General features: G+C 43.4%; 1 protein-coding gene across 2 annotated transcripts; it reads left to right on the top strand.

Moving 5' to 3' along the window:
- On the top strand, window positions 1-21,653 carry DCTN4 (dynactin subunit 4). Of its 2 annotated transcripts, XM_075274958.1 has the most exons (14): window positions 1-174; window positions 4,970-5,040; window positions 6,342-6,520; window positions 8,372-8,415; window positions 9,364-9,471; window positions 11,285-11,305; window positions 11,475-11,548; window positions 11,887-11,999; window positions 13,546-13,655; window positions 13,757-13,830; window positions 14,029-14,083; window positions 14,456-14,563; window positions 15,360-15,457; window positions 16,044-21,653. In XM_075274958.1, the coding sequence occupies exons 1-14, from the start codon at window positions 40-42 to the stop codon at window positions 16,264-16,266; spliced, it is 1,413 nt and encodes a 470-aa protein (XP_075131059.1). In that variant the 5' UTR covers window positions 1-39; the 3' UTR covers window positions 16,267-21,653. The 2 variants fall into 2 exon arrangements, with proteins under 2 accessions (XP_075131059.1, XP_075131060.1); XM_075274959.1 differs by lacking the exon at window positions 11,285-11,305.
- The last annotated feature ends 4,730 nt before the right edge of the window (window positions 21,654-26,383 follow it).

Below are 26,383 nucleotides of genomic sequence, written 5' to 3'. Positions count from 1 at the left end.
CCTGATCACGTGACGTGGCAGGGAGGGGTTCCTCGCAAAATGGCGTCTCTACTGCAGCTGGAGAGAGTGTTGTACTTGGTCCACGGTGAGAAGGAAATTCGAGCTCCGTTATCGCAGCTGTACTTCTGCCGGTACTGCAGCGAGCTCCGCTCCCTAGAATGCGTCTCTCACGAGGTAAATCGCTCACGAACAGTTTGTGTTAATCCGGCATCACTATAGCCGGTGCTCACTGGGAGCGTCCAATAGGGAAGCAGGAATCTGTTCAGACGTGTTTTTGATTGGATAATGTCAGTTGTCAATCAAATAACCTCGCCTTCGTTGGGATGGGTTTTCTAACTGAGCGCTGTGATTGGCTGTTAGTTGGAAGCTTCTCATTGCTGATTGGATGGCTGCCTGTCATTTACTGTCACATAGACTGAGATGATGCAGCATCGGTTCCAGGCTGAATGTCTAGGAAAGACCGTGGTCTTAGGCCTAGCTGACTAGTTTCTTGTCAGAGGATCCTACTTCACTATGTATTATTACTGCAGCTGCTAGCCTCTGCTGTCAGCAATATATAGGGGCCTCCAGTATTAATGTGTGTGGAGGAAGCAGAAAGGCCCTCACAGTGGTCATGGGTCTGATGTATAAATAACATTCTGAATTGTTGCTTCAGAGCTGAAATCTCCCATAATTGGTTGCTGGTTACCTAGAGCTTGCTCCTATGAGGTGAATGGGATTTTTAGTATACACTGACAACTCTCCCGGGTAGCTGTGCGGCTCCCAGAAGAAGGCAACACCTCCTGGAGTTTGGGAAGAGTGGACAAGGCTACTGGGTCTGGCGAAATGCTCCACAATGCTAGTCATATCTATAACGTGTGCCTGGCCAGCCCTGAGAATGTACAGCCAGCAATTCCGTGTCCATGCCACATAAGGGGGGTGTTATGCCCCAAAAGGCAGAGTCACAATGCCTAAAGGGGTCTGGTCTCCTCTTCTGCATGTTCCTGTGGATTTCCCACAGGCAACATTGGTGAATATGGTTTTTACCCCAGAGCAGGTCAATATGTCACGTAATTCTTGCACCGCAGACTTCACCATAAATAGACACTTGCTGATGTTCAGTACGTGTAATTCACGGGAGTGCATGGCTTTAGTTTCTCGTAGTCAGGAGGTCCCTAAAACGTGTTTGAGAAGCACAGTCTCGTGGGTAGCCACATCCCTTTTTTATTCAATGGTGAAACATCCCATGAATGAGTTTTTGCATCTGGGTCGCTTCTAAGGAGATGTTCACATGTAGGAATTTGATACAGAATCTGTCTCTAATCTGCTTCCCATTCATTTCATTAGGAGGTAGTAGCTGATTTTGTCAGCTAGCAGAAAAAATAAGTATCCTGCTCATTCTTCAGGCGGATTCTGCCTGAGAGCTCCCATTGAAATGGATAACTGCTGGAAAAAACACCTTTGAACTGTGCAGAATTTGGCTCTACCCAATAAGGGCAAAATACAGTGGCACTCTTCATCAAATTCTGCTTCAAAATCCACTTCCAAAGGCTCTGTTCCCACGGAGTAACGCGCCGCACATTCAGACACGTGTCAGAGTGTGAGCACTCAAAACAGATCCCATTCATTTCAATGCGTGCCGGCTTACGGGCGCTACACATTGAAATCAATGGGAGGCTTTTTATGGGCGCTACACATTGAAATCAATGGGAGGCTTTTTACGGGCGCTACATATTGAAATCAATGGGAGGCTTTTTATGGGCGCTACACATTGAAATCAATGGGAGGCTTTTTACGGGCGCTACACATTGAAATCAATGGGAGGCTTTTTACGGGCGCTACACATTGAAATCAATGGGAGGCTTTTTAACCCATTATTTTCAATGTGTAGCGTGCGTGAGCCGGCACATATTGAAGTGAATGGGATCAGTTTTGAGCGCTCACACTCTGACATGTGTCTGAATGCGCGGCGCGTTACTCCGTGGGAGCCTAATTCAGTAACAAAATCCTTCCTGGTTTTTGACAAGCACGAAAAATTTTAGTTCAAATTCCTAAAGCAGAAATTTTCAGCTTGACAAATTGTGTCAAACTCCTACGTGAGAACACTCCCTAAGGCTGGGGCCCCACTGGGCGGAAACGCTGCGATTTGCCCCCAGCGGAAACACCGCAGGAAAAATCGCGGCGTTTTACTGTACTTGCAAAGTGGATGGAATTCATGCGAATCCCATGCCCACTTTGCAGAAAAAATTGCAGTGCAGACACGCTGCGATTTCCAAAACCGTTGCGGTTTTGAAAATTGCAGCATGTCAATTATATGCACAGAAATGCCAGCGGCTTCCCCGTAGATATAATTGTAACAGAAAGTCTGCGGAGGGAAACTCTGAACTTTCTATTCAAAGCGCTGCGGGAAGAACCGCGATTGTTCCCGCAGTGCTTTAGCGCTGCGTTTTCGGCCCGTGGGGCCCTAGCCTAAAGCAGAAATTTTCAGCTTGACACATTCAGTGTCAAACTCCTATGTGTGAACGCTCCCAGTACTATATATGGTGCGCCGTTTACCAGAAGGTTATTCTGTTATCGGAAGTCTTGCCAAATAGGAGGTCTCCTAATTTTCCAGGAGATTACCAGACATTCTGGGAGACTTGGTAAATATAAATCTAGAAATTCTGGAGCATCTTTGTTTAGATCTCTGTGTAGGATGTTTCTGTGTTATTCCTCTTAAAAATGTATGGCTGAATTGATAACTGGGGTTTTCCTTTTCCCATTGATGAGGGAAATGTTAACACCACTAAAATTGTGTGAGTTTTAATACCTCGGTCAGGCCTAGGCTTTGCTGCACTGCCCACATTCTCAGAATATGGTGGGCGAGGCGCAGATCAGGGCTTGAAGCATACGTTTGGATCAGAAGAGTGTTGTGCGCCAAAAATACACTCTTGCTCTAATACAGGCCCTGCCCTCAACCGAACCAAGTGAATCGCATGGCCGTGCTGCATCTTCATTCAGTTTCTATTGCCTTTCTGGTAATTGCAGAGTTTTACTATTAGGGTGAGTTCACACTACGTAAACGGCAGCTTATTCTGAACGTAAAACACATTCAGAATCAGCGGCGTATAAAGCAGTTCCCATTCATTTCTATGGGAGCCAGCATACGAGCGCTCCCCATAGAAATGAATGGGCTGCTTTTTTCACTACGAGCAGTCCCATTGAAGTGAATGGAAAGTGCTCGCGTGTACGGCTAGCTCTGATCATGCCGAGCCGTACACGCAGCGCTTTCTAGTCACTTCAATGGGACTGCTCGTAGTGAAAAAAGCAGCCCGTTCATTTCTATGGGGAGCACTCGTATGCTGGCTCCCATAGAAATGAATGGGAACTGCTTTATACGCCGCTGATTCTGAACGTGTTTTACGTTCAGAATAAGCTGCCGTTTACGTAGTGTGAACTCACCCTTAGACTTGTGGGTTCAGGTTACTTGACTAAGGTCACATGCACATGGCCGAGTGTGCACGCCAAGGAGAAACCGATTTCATTGCAGAATCCAGTCAGTTGGGAAAATCTGTTGCATTCATTTGGATTCTGCAGCAAACACTGGGGTTGTTGGTTACTGCTTATTACCATGGATTTGGAGCAAGGACAAATAAAGTGCTCGGGGGTGAAATTTATTACTAGTTCTAGGTCATTAGAAAGGTACAAGTTTTAGTACACACTGGGTTAGTAATAGGTGCAGCTTTTGTCTGGCATTTTCAGTGTAAAAGATTGGCTACCCAACGGATTCCATTCTAGTCAGTGAGGTCTTTCTGGCACCGTTGGGGTACACTATTTTAGCGGTCTGTGTGTCCATTGTTTGGGTCCTTTGATGGACCAGAACAATAGATACATTGTCACTGGTGTGAGCATGGTGTCAAATTTGGATATTAAAAATAAGGCATTATATAACATGAATAAACAAGTGAATGCAATACATAATAATAACTTCATTTGCCAAACATCAAAGGTGAATCTAAAAAGTCAGAATATGTAGTGTATAGTGTCCCAGTCCAAAAAAGGACACCGAAGAATAGGGACACAATATACAGAGACATAAACAGAGCAGTAGCAGCTGCCCCGATACATTTCTCTGTGACACTGGGGAAATTATTGGAAAGCAAATGGCTGACATCTGCTACGTACATAATAGCACCTATAGGCTAAGGCCCCATGTAGAGGACTGCAGGAAAAACCACGGCGGAAACGCATTGCAGTTTTTTTTCCGCAGCACTTTTCATAGAAAGTCTCCTTCTGTCTTTCTGCTTCCATTATATCTATATGGAAACCGCCTGTTGTGCAAATCGCAGCATTACAGCTGCAGGTATTTGTTGCAACGTGTGGATGGCATTTGCTAGAATCCCATCCACTTGGCAAGGACTGTAAAATGGCGTGGCCAAACCGCGGCGTTTACACCACATGGGACCCCGGCCTCAAAGTCCTCTAGTGGAAGAGGGTGATCCATGGGTGCTGGCTGGAGACTTCTAATAAAGTCCTGTTTTAGGAAAGTTTGATATCTTGGTGACTTATCCTCTTGAAACTATAAGGCTAAGGCCCCACGTAATGAGCCACGGTAAAAAGGCTACACAGGAAAAGCAGCGGCATGTTTTTTCCTGCAGCATTTTTCACAGAAAGTCCGCACAGTTTTCTATTGCAGACTTGCTGCTTTTATTATACCTATACATAAAACGCCAGTGTATCTGTAGATATAACTGACATGCTGCCAGTTACAAAAACGCAAATGTGTTTGAAATTGCATCATTTTTGCTGCAGATATTTTTCTGCAATGTATGCGTGGGATTGGCCAGAATCCCATCCACATTGAAGTTACTGTAAACTGCCACTGTTTTTGCCACAGCATTTCCACTACATGGGGCGCCAGCCTAAGGGTGCCATTCTGTCTGAATATACCCTCACGTAAAATCATTGTATACCAGCTGATAACTTTTCTGTTTTCCATTCTGGCCTTCAGGTCGACTCTCACTATTGTCCCAGCTGCTTGGAGAATATGCCATCGGCTGAGGCCAAGCTGAAGAAGAACAGGTTTGTTCTACCTCAATTCTCTATTTCACTTTCTTTTTCCCACCGACTTCTTTTCTTCACTGGTTTTATATCTTGCACTGTGACTTCTTTGTATAATTATACAGTTGGGCGTAGTCCGCACACCCCAGCTTTGTTTGACTAGTTGTCAGACCTTGTGACATAGATCTTCATGGTAGGGCTGCATGTTTGATAGTTATTTGTGGCAGTATATTTTAAGGTACTATCCTACTTTTAAGGCCTCTTGCAGATGACCATGGTGTAGACCCATGTACTATCTAGGCTAGCACACTGACCAATTCAGCTTTGTCTGCCTATGCACACGACTGTGAATTACACAGTCCCATGAGCGAACTGATGGTGTGGGCCACAAAACTCAGGACAGGTTCTATTCCTACCTGGTTTTGCGTCCATGCTTCCGCAGGTCCTATTCATTGAATGAAGGGGGCGGTGGAAGCACAGCTGGTGCACTAGCGGCATATGAATGACGACCGTGTACTGGCTGTGACGTTCAACCACGGCTAGCAGAGGCCTTATGCTGCAGTTTGAAGTTAGAGGCTTAAAGGCTGTAACGGGGTAAAATGTTATTTTTCAATTAGGCCGAGAAGGGTTAAAAAAAAGTGAGAGAAGGACGCTGGACAACGCTACCTGCAACGTCCTGTGTACATTCCTGAAGCTGCTCATTGGCCTCACCAGTCACATGACCACTGAGGCCAATCATTGGCTTCAGTGGAAGGGACACGGCCCGTCACAGTCGGCAAATACCGTAATTCTAGTGTAAAAGGACACCGCAGCAGCAGGACTGGACCGCACTAAGAGGACATCAGAGCACGAGGATCAGATAAATATCTTCCACGGTATAATGAAAAATAAAATCTAAGCTCGAACATGTAGGGTTCTTCTGTCCGTTTGAGAAGTCGGACATCTTCACTTGCGGACAGGGAAGGACGGGCACGGAGTGCAAAGGAACGCACCCGATGCCCATTTAAATAAATGACAGGTGTCACAGACACAGCTAGTGTCCGCTCCTAATGTCCGTGACAGATTTTGACACTAGGAGCGGACACTACCTGTCGGACACCTACGGTAGTGTGAACGCCCCCTTACTGATAGTAGTCTGAGATTATGTTGACCAAGATGAGGGTTTGAGAATCAAAAGATATTTTGCAGAGTTTTTGAATTTATTCTGGTCCTGCCATATAGTATTGGGGATCATCTTGTTTACACAAGCCCTTTATACAGTCAATGAAACCTCACTAATGCCAATGTTCTCGTGATCTGACGCCATTTCTGCTCCTGTGCAGGTGTGCTAACTGCTTTGACTGCCCTTGCTGCATGCACACCCTGTCTACCCGGGCGACAAGCATTCCAGCTCCACTGCCTGATGACCCGGCCAAAACCACCATGAAGAAAGCCTATTATCTTGCTTGTGGTTTTTGCCGCTGGACCTCCAGAGATGTAGGGATGGCTGACAAGTCAGTGGGTCAGTATGCTTTATTAATTTGTTCTGTTAGGTTGCTCATATATAATGGGTCCCATTCATTTAAGTGCAGAGGTCTGTGGAGAGCACAGACTGCATAGACATGCTATCCATGTGTCATCCATTCTGTTTTTCATTGACCCATACACAATGCACAGTTGTGTGCCTGAGGTCTTAGATTGACAGAGGTGTGACCCCCTAGCTCGCCATCTTTTCCCACAGCCTTGTTACTGCAGTACTCTTCAGGGTGACATCTATAGATGTTTGGCTCATTATTGCTGGAGGTCCTGAGAATTGGACCAACTCCAACTTTATAATGATGGGCCATCAGGAGAAAAACCTGGAAAACCACTTAAAGAAGACCTTTCACCTCCTGGGGCACATGTGGTGTAATACACTGCTAGAAAGCCAACAGTGCGCTGAATTCAGCGCACTGTCGACTTTCCCGTTCTGTGCCCCCAGTGAAGAGCACAGAACGTGAAAACAGTGCGCTGAATAGCACGCTGATGGTTTTATAGCGGTATATAAAACCCACATGTGCCCCAGGAGGTGAAAGGTCCTCTTTAAAGATAGTCTCTCATGTTCAGTATGCCTCCCAAACCATTAATAGTTCTCTATAGGGGCATTGAAAAGAATCAGGAACATGCCTTTGTGGCCACAAATGATGAAAAATAATAATTTATTATGGATCTGTAAATTATCCTGGAAGTGCTTTGGGGGTGGGGCCTGATTTACCATATTTGCCTATAGACCATTACAAATGTTCTAGCTCTCCTCTGGAATTGGGGCATGATATCTCTCCTTTAGCAGTGAGTGACCTTTTCAATCTCTGTCTACACCATGGTTGTCTGTAGAAAAAAAAACCCTGATAAATCAGGCCCCGCCCCCTGTGCACTTGCTGGCTAATTTGTTTTATCCATAGCATTAGGATTTCTCTTCCTTACTTCATTGAATTCTGGCCATAAAGGTATGTTCCTACTCCTAATAAAAGCCTGCACACAGTACTGTTGGTTTGGGAGACATTTTGGACTCCCTTTATATTTTCTTTGCACAGCTGTGTATGAAGTGCTGCTGTATCATGCGCTTTGTATCTGGGCCAGGAGGATGACTCACTGACTTGTACTATGTGTTCTTTACTCAAGAATGGATCTCATTGTCACTTCTTATCTTCTAGACTCTAGAGCTGTTGTGTACGTAATAGCACTGTGTGACCTGCTCATCTTGCTCCCATGTGCAGAATTAGAATTTAGGAGACATCATTAGTTATCTGACAATAATCCAGGGCTGAAAATTAGATATTGTAGAAGGATAAGCCGACTATTATCCTCACAAAGAATGACTGTGGTTGGCCGGGCTGTCATTAGAGTACAGCGGATGATACAGCGCGGTCTCCTGCAGTTCCTTAACTGATCACTATGGTTTTACCCGCAGCAGTCGACCAATTGCTGAGCCAATTTCATTTACATAAAGATTTGTTGTGGTGGGTTTGGACCCTCAGTAGTCATGAAATGATGGAATGTTTTAATGGGGTTTTCCAGTGGGAAAAAAAGGGCAGATTGGATAAAAATTTTTTTTAACTCATTCTGTACTTGCTAAAGGATTCTCTGGGGAAAGACAAAAAGGTATGTCTTGTTTCTATCCGTCTGGAAAGATTGTCATACTCTAATAGTATTCTCTTGCTCCTTATTGAGATACCAGCACTATTAGACTGCCCTGTAGATCCCACTGCTATAGACCATATAGAAAACACCATTATGGGGTTTTGTCGAGCAAATAGAATATTACATGCTGAGTTTTGAGTTCATTCGCCTTTTGTAAGACCCTTTTACGAAGGCTTTTGCTTATGTTTTGCAGCCAGCGGTGGTTGGCAGGAGCCGGAGAATCCACACACCCAGAGGGTAAGTATATGCTGTGTTTGTGTATAGTACAGAACTTGTTACACAGGCTTGTAGCGTTTATTACTTTATGTTGGCATTATCACCTGCTGGCACACAGCACGTAAAAGAGTGTTCTGGAAAGGAGATGAAGCCAAATCTATTTGGCCTTGTGGTTGTTACACTTTATTGGAGAGCGGAGCCCACAGCTTGCGTTTTAGTTTCTCTCCACCCCAGTTTGAATTGGGCAGGAGAGTATGGCTGCCTGTAACTCTGAAGCCATGACGTCACTTTGCTTGAGGGCTATTTTAATGCACACTGAATTAGCATGAAATTGCAGTCAATGGGGATCATTTACTAAAACCAGTACATCTGAAAGCAAAGCTCCTGATCATGTATGACACAAGTGCACAGGGAGATCTGACATATCTGACTGCATCAACTGGATGTAAACAAGAATGTCTTTATTCACTTACAGCAGGTTAAAGTATTGATACCCTGACAACAGCCACCCTGGTAGTCTGCAAATGTCTTGGTTCACATCGGCGCACGGGTTTGCGTCTGGTGGGGTCCACTTAGGCACACCCTGAACGGAAACCCAACTAGCATAAAAAAGCGGTTACCTTAGGAAATCCACAGACCCCGTGGACTATAATGTAGTTTCCGTTCGTGCCCGAAAAGGGCAAAAAATGTTTGCAGCCCTCTCCACATTTTTCATGCGGAAAGGGGAACGGAATCCCTGTAAAGAGACCGGGAGCAGATGTGAACTCAGCCTTACAGAGAAGCTACAGTACGTGGGGGGATCACACAATAGACTACTGAAATAAATGGACCTACATAGGGGACACAAGACAACTGTTCTACAGCACTGTCTGGTAATGGGATGACAGGATTGTCTTATAGGAGATCTTATCCGTATTTTGTACATGCTCCAATTATTCTATAATGGTGGCTTTTGGTTTCTTTCTCAAGATTAACAAATTGTTGGAGTATTACCAGCAACTGGCACAGAAAGAAAAGATGGAACGTGACCGCAAGAAGCTGGTGCGGCGTAGGAATTACATGCCTTTAGCTTTTTCTGTAAGTACCAAATTTATACTCCACTTGATCACAATTGGTGTAAAGACATTAAGGCTGAGGCCACATGGAGCAAAGTGTAGTTAAGATATATTGTGTGGAGGAGGGAGAAATGCAGCAAAACCATTAGCATAAAATGCTAGTTCCACAGTGATTTTTCCACAAAGTGGCAATAAATAAAATCGGATGCACTTTTTTTTTTTTTTTTTTTTTTGCTGCGTTTCTTCAACATTCAGCCTTAGCCTAGATTCACGTGGCATAGTCTCATCCGTGAAACTGTGTGAGCTGAATTTACGGGTCTGAACAATATGGCAGGAGGGAGAATCCGAGCATCATCTAAGATGTTGGGAGTACCAGACTCCCAGCACCATACTGTTATCGCTATTGGTCTAGGCTAAAGAGTTTTTAGTTTTTGTTTTTTGGACTTAAATATTGATATTCGGTCAGCTGCTTGAAAGGGCTGTGGTACCATGGAACTAAACATGGCTACCTGCATCGTGTGATGGTCATAAATGATACTGCAGCTCATCGACTTAGGGAGAGATCATGGTCTTTAAAGAAGGCAGTTGCTTTGCGGCAGAACAGGCGCCATAGGTAACGGTTCTCCACTGTAATTGCCTTCTTCTTTTTTTTTTTTTTTTGTTTCACCTCTGATAAAAATTTGACTAAAAAGTGATCTAAGCAATACACATTCCCCAAAATGGTATAACGAAAAAGTACACCTGACCACGCAAAGAGAGACACCATATGCATGGAAATATAAAAAAAAAATTATGGGTGTCAGAATGCCACTTTAAGAAAAGAAAGAGAAAAAAAAAAAAACATTTGCGAACTTTTGGATTTTTGTTAAGGCGCTAAAATGTAAATAAAGTTATATAAATGGGGTATCCCTGGAATCATACTGAAACATAGAATACGGGGGACATGTCATTTTGGCTGCACAGTGAGCGCTGTAAAAACCAAGCCCAACCCATTCTGAAGTTATGGGGTCTGATAGTCTATGAATATTAAATGAAAAATGGAGGTTAAAATCCCAGAAAACCCAACGTAGCCAATTTCTTATTTGTTTCACCAGATCTTTTGCACAAACACTCCAGACAAAACAGTCACTGTTTTATGCTGTGAATTAAGAGAGTGATGAATAACAGATATTCTGGCCAGTTTTTTGGCCTAAGTTAAAGTAAAACTGACCGGCCAGAGCGGCCCCGTCCTGCTTAGGTTATTGCCTCGTCGCATCATCATCCACTGTCTAAAATTAAGGGGGGTGTGAGGCACAGGAGCTCCGATGTGGATCAAAATGGATTCGTTCACCCTGCCTGTGCTTTGGTCATGTGATAGCAGAGCCATCTGGTCTGAACAAGGAGGCTCTGCCCATTTAGGATGGTGACGGGGGCAGCAGGGCGGGTGATGTTTTTATACATTCTTGACCTGCAGTGTGATTTCCGGGAGGATTCAAGGAAGTTTGTAAAGTTTACAGCCCAGGAAACCCATATAGACTACGGCCCCCCATTGCATAAAAGCAGCTCCCACTTTTTTTTTCCCTTTCATATTTTGCTGCAGTTTTTTTTTTTTTCCGCCAAATCCAGGACTGGATTAGTTAGAAGGGCGTACTTCATATAGAATTCCCATTCCTTTTGTAGCCTTGGTTTGTGTCTAAATAAATAAATAAAACTGCAAAATCTGCAACAAAAAAAAAAAGGCAGCTTTTGGTTTGTAACATGAATGTACAGAAGATGACTTGCTCTTTTCTCATTGTTACTTTTTTGTTTTTACCTTTAATTGCTTTCTTCTGGTAAATATTGGGAATATTCTGCAGCAACACACAATTCATGTGGCGGTAAGTTCCAGACCTGCTCATCAGTACTTGCAATCCATCATTTCCAGCAGCATTACATAAATGGCATGTCATGACAGCTAATCCATTACACTTATCATTGCTTCTCTTGCATGGTTGCAATCTTTATTCTGTCTCCAAGTGTCTGATGGGATTTATTGCTTTTTCGCAGGACAAGTATGGCCGCGGTACAAGACTACAGCGTCAAAGACCAGGAGTCCCTATTACACCTCTAGCTGGACTGACGTAAGTAAATTAGCCAATGATCAATGATGTATCTCCCGCTCCATAGTATGTGCACCTTAAAGGAAATGGAAAATCTTTGAACCCTCCCGGGTCAGCTGTTACCACTGAGTAACGTGGCTTTTCCTGTCAGTGGGACTTCCTTGGGCACTTGCTAAGAAAGCGAAATCCCAACCAATTTTCCAGCCTTGTATTGTCCAAAGCAGACTCTGCTTTTTTTAATGAGTTTGCTGGAAACATTCATAGCAGTGCCTTCAAGAGATATTCCTATCTCAACTAGTTATGGCATATTCTAGTTGTCACACCTTATTCTCCTAACCCATAATATCTTCTGTTTCCAGACTGAAAGAAGGAGAGGATCAGAGAGAGATAAAGATAGAACCTGCACAGGCACTGGAGGAAGTGGAACCTTTACCTGAGGACTATTACACCCGACCTATCAATCTAACAGAAGGTAATAAGACAGACACCCCTATAGTTAGATCCCATAAATGTCTCTGTATGAACAGCTCTCATTCTAGCAGTTTTGAGTTATCCTTGTATTGCAAGGGTGACCTATTGTCTGAACGGCCACCATGTAATCCTCAATTTCCACCATAGCTGCTGCCCAAGAATTTCATGGCTGGCCACAGCTTTCGCCTACAAGGTCACTGTTTGCTGGGGTGTCCTGAAGGAGGAGGAATACATTTTAAAAGAGTAATCTTATAATTAAAAATCTAAATTTTAATAGAAAAATAAAGTGTAAATGGGCATAAAGAATCTTTTATACTGGCCATTTATGGTGACCGTTTGGTTATTTACAAGTGGTTAAAATAACTCACTGGAAATTATGGAAAAAAATATTCACTTAGTATTGGTCTTGCCACTATTGAAAACATGGTTCTTGGCAGCCTGATCTATATGCGTGAATTCCACTTTTATTGATTAATATTTTTACAGTTACCATTGGCACCAGCAAATTGATCTTAAATATGCTGTTGAGAAGGAACCGTCCATCTGGGAGAAAACTCCTGCGCTTTGGCAGAAACCATCTTTAGAACCGAATTGGCCAACTAATGGTCAGGAATAATTTACCAAGCTGTGGCAAACATTTGGCCAAAAATGAGACAAACTTCCCAAACAATCCTTGAAGTGGTTTTCTGTCCAAGTACATTTAATACTATCCATAGCAGGCGTCTCTGCTGGGATCTCCACAATCACTAGAATAGGGGCCCTTGAATGGCGCTCAAGTATGAGGGCAACTTGAGACCCTTGTTTTAGAGATTGTGAGGGTCCCAGTTGTTAAAGGGAGTCTATAAACTCCCCCAGCCACTGTAAACCACTGGTATGTTAATGTATGTGATAGGAATACAATCCCAACCATACCTCTTAAATGCAAATGACTCCCTGGGATCACTGTAAAAACCTGTTTTTAGATATATTCAATTTAGCTTCATGGAGCACATGGGGCGTTGCGCTAAGTCCCTGTGCACAGCCGCATCATCAATAAATGCGCCAATCCAGACCTTTTGTTTGGCCTCCCTGGGCAGTGGAGGAACAACAGCATCAGCCCTGCGCCAAATCCTGCCCATGCACAGAATGCTCCTGTCGTATAGTACCACAGGAGAATACTGCACGTGCAGGATTTTGATGGTGTCTGAGAAATCCTATGCATGTTTAGTGTGGTCCTGTAGTTCTACAGCAGTGTAATGCACTTGCGTGGGAATTCGGGGCAGGGCAGATGATGCTGCTCTTCCACTGCCCAAGAGGGCCGAACAAGAGGCCTGGATAGGCGTATTTATCGATGAAGCAGCTGTGCACAGGGACTTAGCTTCACGAAGCACAGGGAGCATTGCCCTAATTTAGATATGTTTTAAAACCTGTTTTTACAAGGTACGGTTAGGGTTGTATTCCTATCGCCTACATTACCATACCAGTGGTTTACAGTGGTTGGGAGCTGACAGACTCCCTTTAATATTGCCTTTCCCTGGTTCTTAAATGCTGCTTTTCCTTATTCCTAGTTACTACTTTGGATCAGCGCCTGCTGCAGGCGGACTTTCAGCCTATATGTGCCTCCCAGCTCCACCCTCGCCATAAGCATCTCTTAATCAAACGCTCTCTCCGCTGCCGGGTATGTAATATTATCCTGATATTCTCACTATATCGCACTCTCCTATGCTATGATGTTGGTTGATTTATTTTTTTTTCATTTCTATTTTTTATTTTTCCTAGAAATGTGAGCACAATCTGAGCAAGCCAGAGTTCAACCCGACCTCTATAAAGTTCAAGATCCAGCTGGTCGCCGTGTGAGTTTTAGCGTAGTCTTTGAACCTGAAGTAAATAATTTCAGACACTAATGTGAAAGCGTATAGTAACCAGCCAGGGTCGACTGTAAGAAACCAAGCTGCGTATCTGCCTCACCGTAGGGCCCATCTCCATCCTGAAGCATGTAAACGACTGAACGCTTACGCTATGTAACCGGCTGTTTTTCTGTCTTTATACAGGAGCTACATCCCAGAAGTGAGAATTATGTCCATTCCTAATCTTCGTCATATGAAGGTGAGGATCACAACTTAACCTTTTGCTCTCCAAAAAAAAAAAAAAAAAAAAATCAGATTCAGCAGGTCACTAGGTTACTATTTTGGTTGCATCTAGTTTTGAGATGATTTTTTTTTTTTTTTTTTCCTGACTGAAAATGTGGGTGCGGCTTTGTAGAAAAAGGCGGCATCAATTTTGTCTTCAAATTCTGATCCGAAGTGAGCAAACTAATAGATTAGATTAGACTAAAATTTAACGCGCTTTCAGACTGCGTGCCTGAGTCTAATCATAAATGTGGGCCAATATTTTATTTTATTTTTTTGTGCCATTTGGGCCAATACAAGAGTGGCCCAATACATGGTTTGTGGAAAACTTTCTCCTATTCTGTTGCAGGAGAGCCAGGTACTGCTGACACTGACTAACCCTGTGGAGAACCTGACCCATGTGACACTCATGCCCTGCGAAGACGGAGATCCGCATGATATTAACAGCACTGCCAAGGTAAATCCTGACATCTCATCTCAGTACTGCGGTCCCCCCCCCACTAGGACCCATATGATGAACAGAATAGATGTCCCAAACCAATATTCACTGTCCAAATACAGCGAGGAGGACTTTTATGGATTTTGCGGCATTTTTTTGAGCCAAAGCCGTGAATGACTACAAAAGGAATAGGAAATATATAGGAAGTTCTTAGATTTGTAGCTTTGGATAAAAAATAAATAAATAAATAAATAAATAAAAAAACCAGTAAAATCCGCAACAAAAAAAGTGCAATTTTACTTAACAGGGGGGCCTCAGCCTAAAGGAGTTTTCCCAATCTGGTGGCTGTTTTTGATATACTCAGGTTGGATCATTGGTATCACACATCGGTGGGGGTCAGTTTAATGGCATAGCTTCTGATACCGCCTCCTTTCTTTGTGTAGGTTCTAATGCACCCAGTACATTTGATTGGTGCAGCCTCTGGTGGCCGGGCCGCCATGAATCTAATGTCGATGACTTTTCCTGTAGTGTTTTAAGGCGACACTCAGCCTGATAAATCCCTTTGAGTGGGGCTGCAGGATGCACCCTCAGCCACTGCTTCTTCCAAGCTTCTCAATGCCGTTTATAGTAAGGAGGAGGTGACATGATATTTTTTCATTGTGGGGGACCTCCTTAATATTCGGATTAGCTGCCATCCATACTTTATTCCACATGTACTTGGCCAACACTGTTGATTTCACAACCATGTTTTACATTTAGAGATGTGGCTAGGTAAATAAGAAGAGGCATCCTGATCTTCTTACTATTGTTACAGGTGATTGTACCAACAAAAGAGCTGGTTCTGGCTGGGAAGGATGCTACTGCTGAATATGATGAACTAGCAGAACCACAGAATTTCCAGGATGACCCAGAGTAAGTTTCTATTTCTTTACAGCAACTTGATGGGAGTCGTATGTGCTGATACTTGCGATAGTGAGCAAAACTTATGTACTGCAACCATTGGAATTCATTATGGAGGTCTAATATTTGGTCAAGGTTGGAAATTTCCTGCTAATAGCAAAATATCTATCTATCTATATTTTTTTATAGAAACTTTTGTACGTTTGTATCCCTAGATATTTATTATATTATGTTAGAATAGCACCACTTGGTGTTTCTTTGTATATCTTTTACTGTACCCATCAAGGTAAATGCGGCAAGGTGGACACATCAGCTCAGTCTTGCTTAACACAAGAATGCAGGACAACCCGTGGCATGATGATCCATCTGCTTGTGAAGCTGCAGCATCTTCTTCACTGAGAAGCAGACAGGATGCTGCAGCTTTAGACGTAATCCTCTTGAAACAACAGAGATCACTCTGCCTACTAGATGAAGAATAGTTTTTTATTTAAAAAAAATGAATTGATACATTCGCTGAAATAACCATTTTTATAGCTTTCTGCATGTTCCAGCGTTGCCTCTGTTTAGTCTACTGATAACAGGTTATTCTCTCTTACAGCGTTGTTGCCTTCAGGAAGGCTAATAAAGTCGGCGTTTTCATCAAGGTAACGCCTCTCCAAGAGAAAGGAAAAGTGATTGTGAGCTTCAAGCTCAAGCACGACTTTAGAAACCAGCCGACCCCCATCCGACCAACAGAAGACACTGAATCCAGCTCTGAGGCTGTGTGGCTAGCTCATCATGTGGAGCTTGACCTGGGGCCTGTGGTACCTGCCGCCCCTTAGTTGCATTGGTTCCTGCACAGGAACAGGTTACTAGGCCGCATGGTCATTGCCACCTGGAGACCTTATAGCGTGCTTAATGCACTTGTTCTGGGAGGTTTGTGGACAGATTGAGCCTGCAAGGCAGTAACTTGTGGGTAGGCATCATCTCTGTGATCCCCTCAATACTGGAAGGAAAGACCAACAGTGTGAGACACAGACGCATGTAAACAGAAGACCACCAAACATTTCTAAGAGAGTCTAATATGGATAGTATATGCATAGGAAACCTATTATTTGTGTGTGGAAATATATTGAGGCCATTTAATATATAATAACTTACATCTAAAGTACATGTTTCTCGACCTGGGATTCCTCAGGTTAGTTATGAGCAGTGGATCAATTTTTTAAGTGCTCCCCCCATGGTTCCTCAGTTGGGTATCGCTGCTGTAGAACAACATTCAGTTTTGTTTTTCCGTAGTATTTTGTCTCCATTTCCATTTGCAGCCTATAGGTGTCGCTGTTCCTTTGCAATATTAGCCATAATCCTAAAAACAGCAGTATTTTCCCCAAATGGTCCTGGTGAATATATTATTAACCTCTAGTACAATATTTATGTATAATTTAATAGGTAACCATTTGTATGGAAAAAAAAACAGTTCTGATATGTTGAGCTTTTTGATCTGTGGGGTCTTTCTCTTACGATATAAATACTTTAGTTGGTAATCTAAGAGAAACACAAGACTCCCAGTAAAAGGTTTGTAATATTTAATATAAGGGGGGCTTCTCCCTCAAATTATCTTCTGATATGTCAGAACGTATTCTCAGACTAGAGTTCCTACTGATTGTCAAACTAAATGGGCCTCGGCACTGGGCAGATGGCTGCTGAAACCTTGTAAAGGGCAGCCATGAAACAATTTTGTATTCCTCCAGTGTAAATGGTCTTGACAATAAACCTCCTATTGTTTTGTTTCTGCACCTCCTAGGTAGATCTGTGTGCCTCCATAATAACAGGCTACGGTCAAACCCTTTGTATTCTAATCTGCAGTCATATTCCCTTCAAGGGTAAATCCCATTTTATTTTATATTTTTGCTATTGTGCCCAGGGATGTTTGGTGAACATTTCTGAAATATACTTAACCTATGTAACTTGCTTTTAATACAAAACAGAATAGAGTAAGCCTCTAATTGAGCTCCAGAAAATCCATACACTTGTACTGCATAAAATAACCTGAGATATCTCTGGTTCAAAACACAGGCAGAAATTTGAGCTTTATTTGCAGCAGTTCATGTTGCTAAAAAATCACATTCCTGACTGTTTTTTAACTAACTATATCTCAATTTTTCTTCTAGCTATAGCTGTGAAAGTTGAGAACTTCAGCATTCATGTGATACCTGAACCATTTTTCTACGTGGTATAAAACCAGAGATGCAGCCACTCAAAGTGACCATCCCCCTTTGGTAAATGCTTCAGCTCTACATGCTGCATTGAGTACAGGAGTATGGATGAAGTCTCCCTGGAGCATTGTTAATGGGAACTTTACAGCCCATTTTCTATTAAAAGGAAGTTAAATAGGTTAATTAAAGTATATTAAAATACTCATCCCTCTCCACGACACAATAGCACAAAGTAAAACTTTGTCTCTGCCATGTAAATGGATGAAATGCAACATGTTGTGGATTTGCAGATCTCTATATATAGTCTACTCGGACTGTAACTCAGAGATTGAGTGCCGTGATGCCCTCTTAATTTAGATGTGAGCTCAGAATTCTTCTGGTAACCTCTCAGGATTAAGTGAAGATTTCCACTTTAAGACATCTACATATTTTGCTATTATTAGTTTACAAACCTCAATTCTGATATTTTTCTCTGTTTTTCCTTCCATCATAGTTTATGGAATCTGTAAGGCTATGTTCACACTACTGTTGTTAATGTCCGTTGCTGTCACCCGTCATAGGATGATGGCTACGGACATTAATTGTAACTGAGTAATGGACACAGATGGCGCCCCCTCTGTCTGTGACCATTGACTCTAAAGTAAACAACATCATGGATGCTGTGGCTGATGTCATGTTTCTTTACTTTTGATATGGAAGAAAAGAAAAATATGACAAAGTTTCCATCATGTTTTTTTCTTATGCAGAAAAGAGCCTCAATCTGCATCTGCCATATAATGTCTGTTGTTCTCATCCTGTGACAAATGAGAACAATGGACTTTGAATAACAGTAGTGGGAACCAAAAATGGTCCATTGATGTGAACCTAGTGATTTCTGCCCTACCCAAAACTTTAGCCCTGTGATATATGGCTTCTTATGAAAGAGGGTGAGAAGCTGAGCTCTGTGATATATAGGATTACAGGATAGAGGAGAGAAGCTGAGCTCTGTGATATATAGGGTTATATGATAGAGGGAGAGAAGCTGAGCTCTGTGATATATAGGATTATATGATAGAGGAGAGAGAAGCTGAGCTCTGTGATATATAGGGTTATATAATAGAGGAGAGAGAAGCTAAGCTCTGTGGTATATAGGGTTATGTGATAGACGGAGAGAAACTGTGCTCTGTGATATATAGGGCTATATGATAGCTGAGCTCTGTTATATATAGGGTTATATGATAGATGGAGAGAAGCTGAGCTCTGTGATATGTGGGTTATATGATAGAAGACGAGAAGCTGAGCTCTGTGTTATATAGGGTTATATGATAGAGGAGAGAAGCTGACCTCTGTGATATATAGGGTTATGTGATAGAGGAAATAAACTGAGCTCTTTGATAATATATCTGTTATATAACCCTATCTTATCACAGGGCTAAGCTTTTCTCCCTATATCCTATAATGCTATATATCACAGGGCTCAGCTTCTCTCCCTCTTATATCCCGCTATCAGATAGGACAGCAGAGATCACCTGACAGGTTCACGTTAACATTTACTGTATTACTACATTTCCTTCCAGTTAATATTCCTTATACTTTCTACACTTTTGCCTTTGCAACACTTTATTTAATCCTTTATTTATTCTGTATGTGTTTCGGTTTTTCTTTGGAGAGCACTACATGGTTTTGTCCTGTATATCACTAGGGGGGGCTGTTGTCACAGACACGCATTATATACACCTGCTGCACTTTGCTGACATATATTAAGCACCTATGGCTCTTATTACTTAAGGTTTTGGTAATGGACACCACAGTCGGCCCCCATAGTTGATGGGAATGCTTTCTTTGGTCATTGGATTGCTAAGAGACCTCTCTTCTTATTCCCAAAATGTAATTTCTCCAGCCTTAGTGAGAGGAAGGAGAGTTCTGTTCACTGTATGTAGTAAGTTAACCTGGAGCTAAAATGGCTACTGAGCTAGAGTTCACCGCTACGCCTACTGGCCACAGAACTAGATAGAGCTATCCTGTCTCTTGGATACATCCTTGCTGCAATAGGGAGGGGTGCTGCACTTTTACATCACTGCTCCTTGTACAGGTATATATACATCGGTATACAACATATCTAATGGAAATCGTATGGTTTAGTCAGGTTGTGTGACAAGAAGGGGTTAGTCGTGGTAAACCGCTGTAATAACAATGTGAGTGACCATTGCATGTTGCAGTGTGACCACATTCACTGTAGTTAGATGTGATGTAGTAGGGTGACATTACATTTATGTCTCCATGTAGCGCTAGCGTAATATTATCAGGTCTAGCCTGGAGGGAGGGGGGGTGTTTGCTGGTATTTAGAGGAGAATTGCCCCCACATGCACTATCCTTTCCCATCATGGGAGATTTGGATGTCACTTTGCATTGCTGGTTTCTTACGCAGAGTCCCATCCACTATACTGAAAATCTGGATAGCTCTGCGCTACGTATGTCCCCATTCTTAAGTGGGTGGTCTGTCTAGTTTTGTAGAACCCAGATGACTTTTGAAGGGTAGATTCATTTATTTCCACTGTACTGGTATATGGTGCAGATTCATCAGAAATCACCGGAAAAAGCGCTGCAAGCCCGTTTTTTTTCATCTGGCGATTTCAATTACAGGCTCCTTTTGTATTTGCGGTTTTTCCGGGTTCATCTTTCCATTCATCTGGTCCTCTAACAGACTAAAAGAATAGACTATCCAGCAGAGATGCGAAAGTAGCATAATAGTCTCCAACGAAATCTTGTGCGGTCTGATCCGCCAGTTAGACCAGTCCATCTGCTCACAGAAGGCAGGATCAGACTACAGTGTTATGTTTGTAGTCTGTTACTGTGGTGACACGTAGAAAATTTTAATCAAGAATATATGCAAAATCGGCTCAGTTTTCATTTTAGATGCATTGGACCACTCCGCGGCAGGGTCGCCAAGAATCTCTGCTACTATTTTGGCGAAAAATCTGTGGTGTAGATTGGTCCCAAAGTAGACTGCGGATGATTCGGGCTTCCTTATGAATCTGGAGATCCCTCCTCCATCGCAGAGATCATCCAGACTGGTGTATAATAAGCCTATCTTGATGAATCTACCCCATAAGTTAAGAAAAGAAGGTTACGAAGGTCACGTAGCTTTTTCAATAAACTTCATTTCTTTGAGTGCCAATAGGATTGTGTTCTACGGTCTGGTGGGTTTCTAGAGGTCTGTTACAGCTTCCCTGTTCTAGTCTCAGATAGAGAGCACTTATATTAAGTCATTGCTCTTCTTGTATGAGCTGAACCCACACTCCAATCCTAATCCATTACATTCCCTTTTAGTTGCTCAGACATGCTGTATGTGGGATCACAGAGTAGAGTCCGTCATTTCCCTCGCTAAGTTATTTGCCCCCTGGTGGTAGGTAATGGCTTCCAATACGTGGACGACCTTGTTACGTTTACACTGTCCCGGCACCTCGAGCATGACCTACAGGCATCGCCTATATTTATTATATTCTAGTATTACCATACAGTGTCCGCTAGTTGTACACCATGTATAACACAAGCCTTACTGCTTAGTTGTTCCTTCCTTTCTCCTTGGGCTAAAGAATAGAAAGCATTGACTTCTGTATTGGTCATGAATACAAGTTTGCTGTAGGTGGATCTACAAGGACTTATACAAGAAATGACTTTTATTCCTTTATACTTGCATCTAGCCAAATGTAACAGTCAGGTAGGAGATTATTATTAGGGTCCAAAATGGTCCTGAAATGTACCGTACTGCGCATGGTGCGGCCTGTATCATGTAGCGATGACGGTCGAGTATATTGATGTGTTATTAGTGTAATGTACAGACCTGTACAAGTTCAGTGATCTCCAGGCTGGACACTTCGGGGGCTCAGCACTTGCACATTCACTATATGCAGGATGGGAAGCAACTGGTGACTATTGTGAGACTGGCTGGCTGTTTGATGGTTCACCTTCTTGCTTATATGTAATGTTGTGACCGTACAGTAATGTTAATAAAGTTAAAAAAACTGTACAAATGCATTTGTCATGTTTGGTTATTAATGTTTATTGTGGTAGCAATAGTTGGGGAACCCTACGCAGTTATGAGTACATGAGTCCCGAGTTCCCAATTTGACAAGATCCATGGCCAAGCAATGCAAGCTACGGACTGACCAAGACAGTCAAATACTGTACTTGGTTATCTTTGTCATCCCCCTAGAGTTTGAATGGAGTAGTAGTGAGCATGCCCAGCCACTACTCCATTGGAATGGAGTATTCAGGACCCCTGTTGTGGGGATTGGTGGGGGTGTCTGCACCACACCCTGTAGTATGGGGACTGACTATACAGAGGTCGCCGTGAAGTGGCTAGTGGGCTCATACACCGTGATGTATACTAAGAACCTCATGTTCAATTTTGTAGAATTTACCGAGAAGCAGAGATCAATGTATAACACTAGGATGTGTGGTCCATGTTGGAACATGAAGAGGTATCATTATGAAGGGGGTCACTGTATTTAACCTCTGTTTAGGCCAATGAACATTTATAACCTACACATTAAAGGCATACCTCCCAACCGTCTCGATTTCCGTGGGACATTCACGATTTTGGTGACGTGTCCCGCGGTCCCGGTTGGAGGGAGGTATGTCCCGATTTCAACTCAGATCTGCGTCCAGAGGAAGCAGATCTGAGTTACACACATACGCGGCTAAAGCAAGGAGCTGTCACAGCTCAGCTCCTTGCTTCGCTGCTGCACACCGGCTAGTGGCTGTGTAGACGCGATGTGATGACGTGTGCGGAGAGAGCGGCGTGGGAGCGAGGAGAAGGTAAGTGTAATGTGTACACTGAGGTGGAACGTGAAACTGGGGGCAGATGAAGGAGAAGACGACATGAAACTGGGGCCAGAGATGGGGGGGACATCAATCTGGGGGCAGAGATGGTAATGGTGGTGATCTGTTTCGGAAGCGGTGAAACGGAACGTCGCTGGATTATCAGAAAGTGTCCCTGGAGCAGTAACATGACTGCTCCAGGGATATGGGTAATTATCATTTTGTTTTTTTAATTGACGTACCGTATTTTTCGGACTATAAGACGCACCTTAGGTTTTAGAGGAGGAAAATAGGGAAAAAAAATTTTGAAGCAAAAACTGGTAAAATATTTAATATATGGGAATTGTAGTTTTGCAACAGCTGCAAGGCCACATTGACAGGTGACCCTGCAGCTGTACGGGGATGTATAGGGCGTTTTTTTTTTTTTGCGGGGCCAGATGTACTTTTTAGTTATACCATTTTGGGGAATGTCTATTTCTTAGATCACCTTGTATTGAAAAAAAAACAGGAGGTGATTTAGAACTTTTATTTATTTTATATTTTTATTCTATATTTTTAAAGCTTTTTTTTTTTTTTTTTTTTTTTACTATTTTATTCCCCCCCGGGGGCTTGAACCTGCGGTCACTTGATTGCAAGTCCCATAGACGGCAATACAACTGTATTGCCGTCTATGGGACATTCTGTCTATTAGTATTACGGCTGGTCATAGAGACCAGCCGCAATACTAATATAGCCGTGACAGGCCGGGGAGCCTCATTAGGCTCCCGGCTGTCACCCGAACAGGTCGGCTCCTGCGATATCGCCGCGCAGGAGCCGGCCTGCAACGTCACAGGTATGGGGCCGGTGGGGACCGGCCCCGGGGGAGAAGAGGCCACCGATACTGACCCGGCATCCGCTGTACTAGAGAGGCGGATGCCGGGGAGGGATAGAAGCCATCACAGGTGCCGGGGCCTGAGACATCGCTGCGCTCCTCTGCCCTGCATGAAGCCAGCGGCGGGGGGACGGAGAAGCGGAATAGCATCACTCCTCCCGCTGCTGGCTTCATGCAGGACAGAGGAGCGCAGCGATGTCTCAGGCCCCGGCGTCTATCACTTGCCGGCTTCCGCCTCTCTATTACAGCGGATGCCAGGCGCCACATTCAGACTATAAGACGCACCCTTCTTTTTCCCCCAAATTTTGGGGAAAAAAAGTGCGTCTTATAGTCTGAAAAATACGGTAAATTAAAAGTTAGGCAAGGGGGTTTAGTTTGGGAGTTAATTTTTAGTTTATCCTAGACAACCCGTTTAAGAGTGTGTCCCTCCTAAATGGTGACTGCAATGATAATCCTGATGTTAGATCGTCAATGGTATACAGGAAATGCATTCATGAATATAGGAGCATATACTGTATGAGGCTCATGATGCTTTACTTGACACTACCCAGTAGTTTCTGAATTGCCATATGGTGTTGACTATTCTATCATCGCCATCTGGTGGAGAAAATGTTCCATTTACTTGAATGCTTTGAACTGGACCATTCATCAAGTTAAGGAGGTTTTCTGTGACTTTGATATTGTTGGCCTCTCCATACATTTATGTAGTGTCTGGAAATAAGATGTAGTACCAGAAACAGCCACTGCATTATGTATGGCGCTATAGTTGGTAAACAATGACGTTGTGGTGGAGGTTGCACTCTTCGCAGCACCATGACCCCTTCAGTTAGCTGATAAGTGGGAGTTGGACCATTATTAATTTATTTATTTTTTTTCTCAGTCAGATATTTCTCTTGAGTTCAGTGGATGTAGTTCTTCAGAACCAACCGTATCAGAGTCTTGAAGTGACATTGTCATAGTCAAGCCAGAGGTCTTTGACCCAAGAGGTTGGGGCAGCAATATGGTGTTATTCATGGCAGTGGATCAGTAAGGAGAGACCAGGCCCAGAACAAGCCAAGGTCAGGTTCACAAGCAGTTGACAGAGGAGGCGCAGGTTATATTGTACAGCAAGGTGACAGAAATGACAAGTCACAGGGTCATAAGATAAGATAAGATAATCTTTTAATAGTCCCACAGTGGGGAAATTTCAGGGTCATGAGCTATTTTATGTGGCCGATCCAGAAGATGTCACGAGAATGTGTACAGAGATATAAAATACATCCTTTATATCAATGGTTCCCAACTTTATATTGGCTATGAGGACCACTTTCATCTGAGACCATTTTACCATGGTCAGGCGGGGGCTGGTACCGGGAGGAGTTGGATTTGGGCTGCAGAGACACCTTACAGGTAATACTGTGCGCTCCATAAGTAATAGCCCCTACACATACATAATGCTATTTCCTGTGAGGGGTCACTATGTCGCCCTCTCCCCCTCCACAGGCAGTATTTCTGTAAGAGCTAGTTCACACAGAGTTTTTTGGCAGTAAATTTTGACGTGGAATCCGCTGCCAAAAATGGCTCCCATTGGCTTCAATGGGAGCCGCTCAATTCTTTTTCCTGCTAAGGTTTTTTTTTCTGCTAGCAGGAAAAAGAAGCGAGGTGACCTATCTTGTCGCAGATTCCACAGGTGACTTAGCCGCGGCGTCTGCGCTGCGAGACTTGCTCCCAACTAGGCCATTCATGGCGCGCCGGAATGCCAATGCACTGCATCGCAGCTGGCTGTGCAGAATGTGCACTCGCGGAATGTGAACTTACCCAAATAGTGTCCAAATAGCACCCTCACAGGTAATGGTGCCCCCTCCATAAGTAATAGCTCCCATACATACATAATACTAATAACTGTGTGGGGGCGCTATTTCAATAACAGTGACCTGATAGTGCCCCCCAGCAGTATTTCTGTAATAGTGTCCTAATAGCACCCCCTACAGGTAATAGCTTTCTCCTCCCGACATAAGCAATGCTGTGACCCGGGGGTCACTATTACAGTAATATACCACACAAAGCAGTCACGGGCTGTCTGAGGGAACTTGTGGTCCAATACCAGGTGGCCCATGGCCCGGTGTTTGGGGGACCTCTGATTTATAGAACATCTACTTCTTTACTTACTACAATCTGTTATAAGAAAGTACATATTGGCCGGTTTCACCAACGCATGTAGAGATGAGCGAACACTGTTCAGATCAGCCGATCCGAACAGCACGCTCCCATAGAAATGAATGGAAGCACCTGGCACGCAGACTTTGCCAGTGGCCGGCCGCTTAACCCCCCGCATGCCGACCGCTTCCTTTCACTTCTATGGGAGCGTGCTCTTCGGATCGGCTGATCCAAACAGTGTTCGCTCATCTCTAAATGCATGTAAACTCTAACAGGTTGTTAAATCAGAAGTTAACTAAGCGAGCTGTTTCACCATCGCCAGTTCGTGTCTGACTTCCGGTTAGTGGCGCGAATCGCCTGTTAGCGCTAACTGGAGAAATTTCTCCAGTTAACTCTAGGTAACATGGCCGCCGTTGTTTACTGTGACGACGAAGATGATGACTTATTTGATATTTTCTGTTTTAATTACCGAAAATAATAATGTACATTTCAAATAAACAATATTGTCATATTGTTACAGCAAATGTTCATCAGTTCATCTGCTCCCAGCTCACTGCGCACAGTTGTCGGCCTGCTGTCTGCATGTGTCCTATATTATGCAGAGCGAGGCCCGGCTGTCACAGCAACCTGAGGTCACTACTAACTAAGAGGTCATGTGACACTGCTTCTGCCAATTACGACGCTTGTTACAAAAACGACATTCAGTTAACTGGCTGCTACCTGTACCTGTACACGACTTTGGTGAGGCGGATAGCTGCTAGTTAATTTTAACTTCGGTTAGCTAACTGGAGGTTTAACATGCGTTGGTGAAACCGGCCATGACTTATAAAATGGATTGGTCCTTAAGTTCTAGCTATAGTGTGTTAGTCTATAAATCTATGGGCAATAAGTCTTCACTTCAGTGGAATAGTTTACATGGAGGCCGTACTCTCC

The sequence above is a fragment of the Leptodactylus fuscus genome, chromosome 5 (assembly GCF_031893055.1).
Source record: "Leptodactylus fuscus isolate aLepFus1 chromosome 5, aLepFus1.hap2, whole genome shotgun sequence".
Taxonomy (NCBI): Eukaryota; Metazoa; Chordata; class Amphibia; order Anura; family Leptodactylidae; genus Leptodactylus; species Leptodactylus fuscus.
This window is presented reverse-complemented; position numbering and strand designations above follow the sequence as displayed.

Bases quoted from the DNA above. Each gene is read 5' to 3' on its own strand.
- DCTN4 (XM_075274958.1), top strand. From the start codon at position 40: ATGGCGTCTCTACTGCAGCTGGAGAGAGTGTTGTACTTGGTCCACGGT. The intron at 5,041-6,341 runs GTTTGTTCTACC...GCTCCTGTGCAG, and splicing joins GCCAAGCTGAAGAAGAACAG to GTGTGCTAACTGCTTTGACT. The intron at 11,549-11,886 runs GTAAGTAAATTA...TTCTGTTTCCAG, and splicing joins ACACCTCTAGCTGGACTGAC to ACTGAAAGAAGGAGAGGATC.